Source organism: Dromiciops gliroides, chromosome 6, assembly GCF_019393635.1.
Source record: "Dromiciops gliroides isolate mDroGli1 chromosome 6, mDroGli1.pri, whole genome shotgun sequence".
NCBI lineage: Eukaryota > Metazoa > Chordata > Mammalia > Microbiotheria > Microbiotheriidae > Dromiciops > Dromiciops gliroides.
In genome coordinates, this window is record NC_057866.1 from 16,657,639 (window position 1) to 16,666,301 (window position 8,663).

At 40.0% G+C, this 8,663-nt stretch overlaps 1 protein-coding gene across 1 annotated transcript; it reads left to right on the forward strand.

The window, feature by feature from the left end:
- The first annotated feature begins 4,318 nt into the window (after nt 1-4,318).
- On the forward strand, nt 4,319-5,245 carry LOC122731836 (olfactory receptor 5B2-like). The gene has a single exon (XM_043972100.1). It carries the CDS (start codon nt 4,319-4,321, stop codon nt 5,243-5,245), a length of 927 nt encoding a protein of 308 aa, XP_043828035.1.
- Nucleotides 5,246-8,663: the final 3,418 nt, after the last annotated feature.

Genomic DNA, 8,663 nt, shown 5'->3' on the forward strand with positions numbered 1-8,663 from the left:
AGAAGTTTCTAGAAAATCCATTCCAAGACTCCAGAATTCATCAACAGGACAACATGTTATAGTGGATAAAGGCTGGGCTTGGATATGGGAAGAATCATATTCAAATCCTATTTCTTTCTTATACTTTTTAGCTGTGTAGCTAATATTCATAGGTAAGTCACTTCAACTCAGCCTATATATGTTGTTATTCAGTCATTTTTCAGCTTTGTCCAACTATTTGTGACCCTATTTGGGGTATTTTTAACAAAAATCCTGAAGTGGTTTGCCATTTCCTTCTCCAGCTCATTTTACATATGAGGAAAATGAGACAAACAGGGTTAAGTGACTTGCCCAGTGTCACACAGCTAGTAAGTGTTCGGGGCCAGATTTGAACTCAGGAAGATGAGTCTTCCTGACTCCAGGCCCAGTACTCTGTCCAGTGGGACACCTACCAGCTCCTAGCCTAGATGTACTCATTTTCAATATGAAATAATCTTCTTGAAAAGGACGAGTGACCCAAATAAGATAATGTAGTTTGCCAACTTTAAAGGCTATATGAAGGCCAGTTATTAACTACCCCCACTGAGATTTTCAAGGAGACTTTCTCCATGGTAGGAATCAACACCTCCTTTACAGAAGAAGCTCATTAAGGTAGAAGGTCTGTGGTTTGACTTCCTTGGCCCTAACCAAAAAGCTCAGCCTTATGAGGAGACAGTATCAGTACCTCTAATAGCATTTCTAATGCTTTGCTAAAATGACTTTCTGATTTAATTTGGACAATTGCTGCAGTGAACATGAAGGCAGAAGGAAGGAACCATTTAGCCTGGATTTCTATTTTTAACCTTACGAGTTTCATCATATACATCTTTTGTATTAGTAAAGTCATTTTCAAATTTCATTTTATCTTCCATGAGTGCCTCATTGCATTTTAATGCCAAGCCTGAATCATTGTGCTGACCAAGTTTGGCCTGACCCAAAATAATCCTGCAGTAGCAAAAGGATCATTTTGATTTGTGAGAGAGGGGATAGAGTCATCCAAGGATAATAACTTTTTTTTATCTTTTATTTATTTTATTTTATTTTGCGGGGCAATGAGGGTTAAGTGACTTACCCAGGGTCATACAGCTAATAAGTATTAAGTGTCTGAGGCCGGATTTGAACTCAGGTCCTCCTGACTCCAGGGTCAGTACTCTATCCACTGTGCCACATAGCTGCCCCTCCTCTGTCTCCTTTTCAGAGCATCTTGTCAACCATTAGCACATATAAACCCTTCAGCCTGGATAGTTCTTTATAACTTTCTTTCTACCCACTTAGAATTTTGCAAAGTCTTTATTTCCCTAACCCTTGTGTGTGTCAATATCCTTATCCTCACTTTACAGACAGGGCCCCAGGAAACTTAATTGACTTCCTGAAAATTCAATGATCCAATACAATAGGATAAGCACTTATTAAGCTCCTGCCCAGTTCTTGGACCTATGCCAATCACTCAGGAGCCAGAGATGAGGATGAAACAATTCACACTCTCACAGAGTGACTACTACTTGTCTACTTGAGACAAGCAACACACACAGAGATTAGAAAACAGAGAATATCTTCATGTAATCCATGGCCCTGGAATTTGGGTTTATACAGGTTCAGTGCTGAAGGTATGAGCCTAAGGCATCCTGTTCTCTTTCTCTGCCTTTTTGCCCCCATCTTCTTGATGAGGGTTACAAGGTTAGTTGGGTTAAGACTTAACATAAAACCTCTGACTTGAAGTAAAGTTAAGTTTAATCAAGAAAAATCTCCAAAATAATACTTAGCTACATCTCATATCTATTTATACACAGGTTACAAGGTCCTCGATTGGCTATGGTGTAGCCTTTGTTTCACTCTCAGAAAAAAGTGCAGCACAGGCTGCAAAGAACACAAGTTTTAATGACTTAAACCTGCACTAAGACTCTTGGGCCATCACATATAACAGAAAGATAAAGGCTACAAATTACCTGTGAGTTTCCCCTGGAGCTTTTGTGAAATCGCTGTCATTCCAGTGAGCCTGGTAAGTATAAATCACCTAGCAAGTTAGTGGCAAAGATAGGATTATGAGATGTAGATCAAATCTAAGACCCTGATGTTTTTATTTTTCCTAGGAGTAGTATGATAGAGTAGTTAGAAAGCTGGAGCTGAAATCAGAAAGATCTCATTTCAGATGCAATATAACAGTGGAAAGAATGCTAGCTTTCAGTTTGGGGGATGTGGATTCAAATACTGCCAATGATTCTTACTACTTGAGTGACAATGGGCAACTCTCAATGTCCCTCGGACCTCACATTATTCAATCTATGCTGCCCTCTGAGGTCATCTCATCCCACTGTATAGCCTATGCAGCTGTATCTGACATCAAATGGCAATAACTAGTGGAGAAAAGCTGAGCAATATTAAACAGTCAGCATATGAAAACATCATTAAACAACTGACAGTCACTTTTGGCAGTCACCTGCTTGAAAGCTATTGCCTGTCAGTTGAAACTGGTAGAAAGCACAACTCACAGGTACAGAAGCATTTACCACACTAGAAGATATTGATAGCCCCAAAGAGTGGGAGGCAAGAGCTACCTCTCCAATAAGTGAGCCCTAACCACGTGTGTACCAAACATAAGTGCCCCTCTATTAATATACCCTGAGCAACTTATCTTCATGTATGTGCCTCTGCATATATGTTCCCTATAACTGTTCACCACTCTCATTGATAGCATGCATTTGCAGAAGATTATATTAACAATTTATGAAGGAAATATTTTATTGGCAAGTTTCTTACTTTGCAATTTTATTAAATGACTTTATCAGGAATTAAATTGTATTTTCTAGTTTACTTAAAAAGTCAGACACAGCGACCCTGGGCAAGTGTGACCCTGGGCAAGTCACTTAACCCTCATTGCCCGGCAAAAAAAAAGTCAGACACATCAGTGGGTTCTCCTGAGCTACAAATTTCAATAGATAGAGATTGACAGATGACCTTCCATCTGAGATAACTTTGTATTGGGGACTCATGGTGCAAGTTGAAGGGTATATTAAAGGCTGACAATGGGAATGGTATATAGTTGACTTTTGGTTAGGCCTAGATTAGACCAGATGTCATTTTCACTTTGATAATCTGTGAGTGTCTTTAGTAATATTTTGTATCACAGAAAACATTTTTGTAGATCAACTATCTGCATCCCACTCGTATGCTCCACTCAAGTCCAACTTTGATCCTTCACTGGGGTGTGGAGCTGGTCAAAGAATGTGTGATTGGAACAGAAACTCTGACAAATTATCTAAGTTTCTCATATAACCTCAAAGGGACTATGAATCTTTTATCCGAAGGTCAGCCTAACTTAATGACTACATGCAGCTCACCAGAAGGCTGGCCACCAAAGAATGTTGTTTTTTTCCTTTTATTTTTAAAAAAACAAAAAGCCCATAAAATGAGCCAAAGGACAAAATGGTCTTCCGCTATTTGATCACATTTTCATTTCATAGTGATGTTGATCGAGTGTTTTATAAAGTGGGGCAAACAATGCTAATATTAATCAAATTAGATGTAGTACATTTATTATTAAGTGAGCTTTTTGTGATCTATTTGATTTCCATAACTACTAAAATAGTCGTGATCTGGGCCTCTCTGACCACTTCCAACATCTTAATTGGCATTGCCTCTAGGATAAAATATAAACTTCTCAGACTGGATTTGAAGTCTACCCATAGTTTGGCTTCCATCTTCTTTCCTAATCTTATTTCATAATGTATTTCCTTCATACACTCTCCAGTAGAGTCAAGTGGATTTAAAATTGGTTTCCTATGAATGACATTCCACTTCACACAGCTTTGCCTGTGTACAGTTGTTCACTCATGCCTGTCATACACTCTCCTTAGCTGTACTTTGGAATTCCTACCTTCCTTCCCTACACCATTCAAGTAGAATCTTCCACTGAAGGACTTCCTGGTTCTCCTACTTGCTAAAACTCGCACAGTCTCAAAATTACTGGGAATTATGCTGTATGCCATCTGTATTTATTTTACTAATCTTTATACATTTTGTCTCTCCTATAGAACCCAAGTTCCTTAAAGTCATCAATTATTTCATTGGTACATGAGGGACTTCCATCCAAGAGGAATCAGGGATCATTGGATTTGTGAGCCCTTGAGCAATTTCCACAATCACCATGTAGATCTCTTGGTCCTTCAGAGCCATTTCTACCCCATACAGTAGACTTTTTTCTGGCCATAGTTTATGCATAGGAGTCCTTCATTGCACTGAGTTAATTCTGCTAGTTTCCTCTCTTACTGCAGGTGACTGATGAAAGCACTAAGAGGCACAAATGGAGAATGGCTCAGAGGTGAATGAGTTTATCCTTGGAGGATTAACAGATGCTCCAGAGCTTCAGGTCCCCCTCTTCATAATGTTCACCATCATCTACCTCACCACCCTAGTGGGGAACCTGGGGATGATAGCTCTTATCTCGTGGGACCCCCATCTCCACACTCCCATGTACTTTTTTTTAAGTAACCTCTCTCTAGTAGATTTTGGCTACTCCTCAGCTGTGACTCCCAAGGTGATGGCTGGGCTCCTCCCAGGAGACAAGATCATCTCTTACAATGGGTGTGCTGCACAGATGTTTTCCTTCATGGCTTTTGCTTCAGCAGAAAGCTACCTCCTGGCTGTAATGGCCTATGATCGCTATGAAGCTGTGTGTAAGCCCCTACATTATACCACCACCATGACATCAAGTGTATGTGCTGCTCTGGCTATTGGCTCTTATGTCTGTGGCTTCCTGCAGTCTTGCATCCACACAAGCTGCACCTTCAGCCTGTCCTTCTGTAGTTCCAATGTAATCCATCACTTTTTCTGTGACATTCCCCCACTCCTGGCTCTCTCCTGCTCTGATATACATTTTAATGAGTTAGTGGTCTTTATCTTAGGGGGGCTCACTGTCTTTTTCATCCTTCTGGTCATCTTGACTTCCTACCTATTTATTTCCATTGCCATCCTGAGGATGCACTCAGCTGAAAGCCGGCGGAAAGCCTTCTCCACCTGTGCTTCCCACCTCACAGCAGTGTCCATATTCTTTGGAACAATCATCTTCATGTACTTACAGCCCAGTTCTAGTCATTCCATGGACACAGACAAAATGGCATCTGTTTTCTATGCCACGGTCATTCCCATGTTGAACCCTCTGGTATACAGCCTGAGGAACAAGGAGGTCAAGAGTGCTTTCAGAAAAGCAACCTGGTGGAGATTTCATTGAGCTTATTCCTGGGGAGAAAATGCATTATAAATCTTCCTTCTCAGGGTTCTAGGCTCCAGGTCAGTCTATTTTCTTAAGTACTAATTTCAGTTCTGCCTTTTCAGAGGCAGCATTGTACTCTGGATTGAATCCTGCTCATAGAGTAAGAGAGCCCTGGATTTGAATACTGACTGTGCTATTTCCAATATTTGTGATGCTCAAAAAGTCCCCAGTGTTAATTTGTGGGGACCTGAGATAGATGGTCTAGTTTGTTTCGGGAGAGGTCATAAGGATGAGATTGGTAATGGTACTGTGGGAATTCAATATTAAGTGAGCTACAGATTTGGGATTGTGACAAGGTTGGTCCAATCGCACTCACTTCTGCCTGCCACTTTTAGTTTTTGGCCCAGAGATTTAAAGTCACTGGTATAGGAAATTCTCAGTGAGAAAATCCCCACTAATGCAGAAAGGTGGCTACTGAGAGGTTAGATGACTTGCCCAGGATAAAAAAGCTTATATGCATTTGAGAAACTGTGAACTTGTATCTTTCTAACTCTGAGAACAGTTATCCACCTAACTAGCCAGGGCAGCTCCTAAAATATGGGTGACTTCTAGCTGAATGGTCCCCTGAGGCTGAAAAAAACAGGATCTCATGCTTAGAGCTACTTTTCTCTAGCCCAACAAATTGATAAAACAGTTCAGTTAGTTAGTTCTCTCTATCTCTGTCTCTCTTCTGACTTTGGCTCTTTCCGTCTGTCTCTATGCCTATGTCTCTGTTTTTGCCCCTCTGTCTCTTTTTCTCTTTCCCTATCTCTCTCTCTTTCTATCTCTCTGTCTCTATCTCTGCCTCTCTTTCTATATATCTGTCTCTTTATGTCTTTTTAATCTTTCTCTGACTTTCTCTCTCTCTACCTTTGACTATTTATGTCTCTGTTTCTCTTTATCCTTGTCTCATATATCCCCACTTATCCTTCCTTTCTACCTTCAAAAGACAGTGACATCCCATCAAGACCTGCATTAAGACTATGTGGTGGGAAATCTGTGCCCATGTATATCCACCAAGCTCTTCTTACACACCAGTAATAGTTAATGGTCATTTACCACAAAACCACATGGCTCCATGTGCTCAGGCTTCTCCAAGAAGACTTCTTGCACTTCCAATTCCAAATAGCCTTCTGCTTTGTGGTTTCCTTTGGAGAGCCCAACCCATAGATGAGTGATTTAATGATCCTCCACCTTGGCTTCAGAGTTGATACCATCTGAGGCAATGGGAAATGTCCTATAGATTGGGAAGAAAGAAGCGGGCATGTGGTAATCCTTTCAGTCCAGGTTGGAGAGTTCTGAATTCTAGCATTCAGCAAGGAGACCCCTTGGAAAGAGGAAGGGATTTCCTTATGGAATTTTCTCCTTGGACTAAGAGTGGGGTCACCTATGTACTTCCTCTAATATGCTACCTAGAGAGAAAAAATCATTGCTCACTTTAGTAAGAAAAAGATTGTCATTGTAGCCTTTACACAGGTTGCTACTTACAGATCAAAGAGTTACTCAAAAAGGAGAGGTAGCATGGGAAGGGAATTGCTTGTGCAACCACCCTCAAAGGATATTTACCATAGAAGTGATTCTAAACCACAGGGTAGTACTAAGAATCTGAAAAAGACTTTGGGTTGTCTGCAAAGAGAAATAGAAAGAATGGCACTAGAATGCACCCAAATGTTGACCTAAGGTCAGTTCCCATCTAGCAAGGCTACACTAAGTGATTTATGTTTTCTCTGTTCACGGTTTCTGTGATTCTTTTACATCTTTTCCATTTTTTTCTGAAGGGAAAATAAGACTGTCATGTCCATTTGATACTTTGAGGCATTACAGGTAGGGAGCCTTTATTTCAATTTGGGCAGCACTTAGAAATGTTTTCTTGAGACTCTTTGAAGATATCTCTTCCAGTGCCTTAACCTCTACTACAACAGAAGTCTCCCTTTTAAAGTTGTGTAATCATTTTCAGTCATGTCCAAGGCTTCATGATCCCACTTGGGATTTCCTTGGCAGAGAAACTGGAGTGGTTTGTCATTTCCTTCTCCAGCTCATTTTATAGACAAGAAAACTAAGGCAAACAGTGTTAAGTGACTTGCCCGGGGTCACGTGGCTAGTAAATGTCTGAGTCCAGATCTAAACTCAGGAAGATGAGTCTTTCTAACTCCAGGCCCACTAATCTATCCACTGTGCCACCTAGATGTCCTCTGGAATAATAGCCTTCATCAAACAAAGTCTGCTATTACTTCTATATGGGGTATATTAATCTGCTCCTTTCCAACCTGCTGACCATCTCTGGCCACCACTACACTTTGCACATTGCATTCTACCATCAGAATATAATCTCCAATAGAACTTTGCATGGCCATTCTGGAAAGAAATTTGGAATTATTCCCCAAAAGTTACCAAGCTGTACATACTTTTTGACCCAGTAATACTAAGGATTTCAAAGAAAGAGGAAAAGGTACTACATGCATGAAAATGTAGCAGTTCTTTCTCTTGTGGCAAAGGACAGCTAACTAAGGTAGCACCAACTGATTGGAGAATAGTTAAACAAATGATCATATATGAATTTAATGGAAAGCTATTGTGCTAAAAAAATGAAGAGTCACTTTCAGAGAAATATGGGAAAATATATACAGACTGAGATAGAGTGAAATAATCAGAATTGGGAGAATAATTTAAAATATAACATCAACCTTATAAAAAGTATATTTTTAGAACACTTAAGATGTCTGATCAATCACTGTTTCAAAGGACTAATGATGAAGCTTGCTAACTACCTCCTGACAGAAAAGTGATATACTAATATGCAGAATGAGACATGCATTTTGGGACACAATAAATATGGGAATTGGTCTCATTTGACTATGTTTATTTATTTGTTATGAGGGTTTTCTTTTTCTTTTTTTCCAGTGGTGGAATGGAAAGAAAAAAATAAATGCTTAATAATTGAAAAATTGCTGTTGTTCTCTCAGTTGTAAAATGGGGATGATTATAGCACATACCTCTCAGGGCCATTGTGAGGGTCAAATGAGGTAGCATATATAAAGCATTTTGCAAAATTTTATATATATATATATATATATATGTGTGTGTGTGTGTGTCTGTCTGTCTGTCTGTGTGTGTGTGTGTGTGTTGGCTATTCATGATGGTGGTGGTGGTGATGATGATGTCTGAGGCTGGATTTTGAGGTCTTCCTGATTCTTTTTTTTTCCAGGCAATGTGGTTTAAGTGACTTGCCCAGGGTCACACAGCTAGTAAGTGTCATGTGTGAGGTTGGATTCAAACTCAGGTCTTTCTGAATCCAGGGCCGGTGCTTTATCCACTGTGCCACCTAGCTGCCCCTCTTCCTGATTCTAAGACCAGCACTCTATCCATCATTCCACACAAATGCCATCCAAATTCCTAG

Bases quoted from the DNA above. Each gene is read 5' to 3' on its own strand.
- LOC122731836 (XM_043972100.1), top strand. From the start codon at position 4,319: ATGGAGAATGGCTCAGAGGTGAATGAGTTTATCCTTGGAGGATTAACA.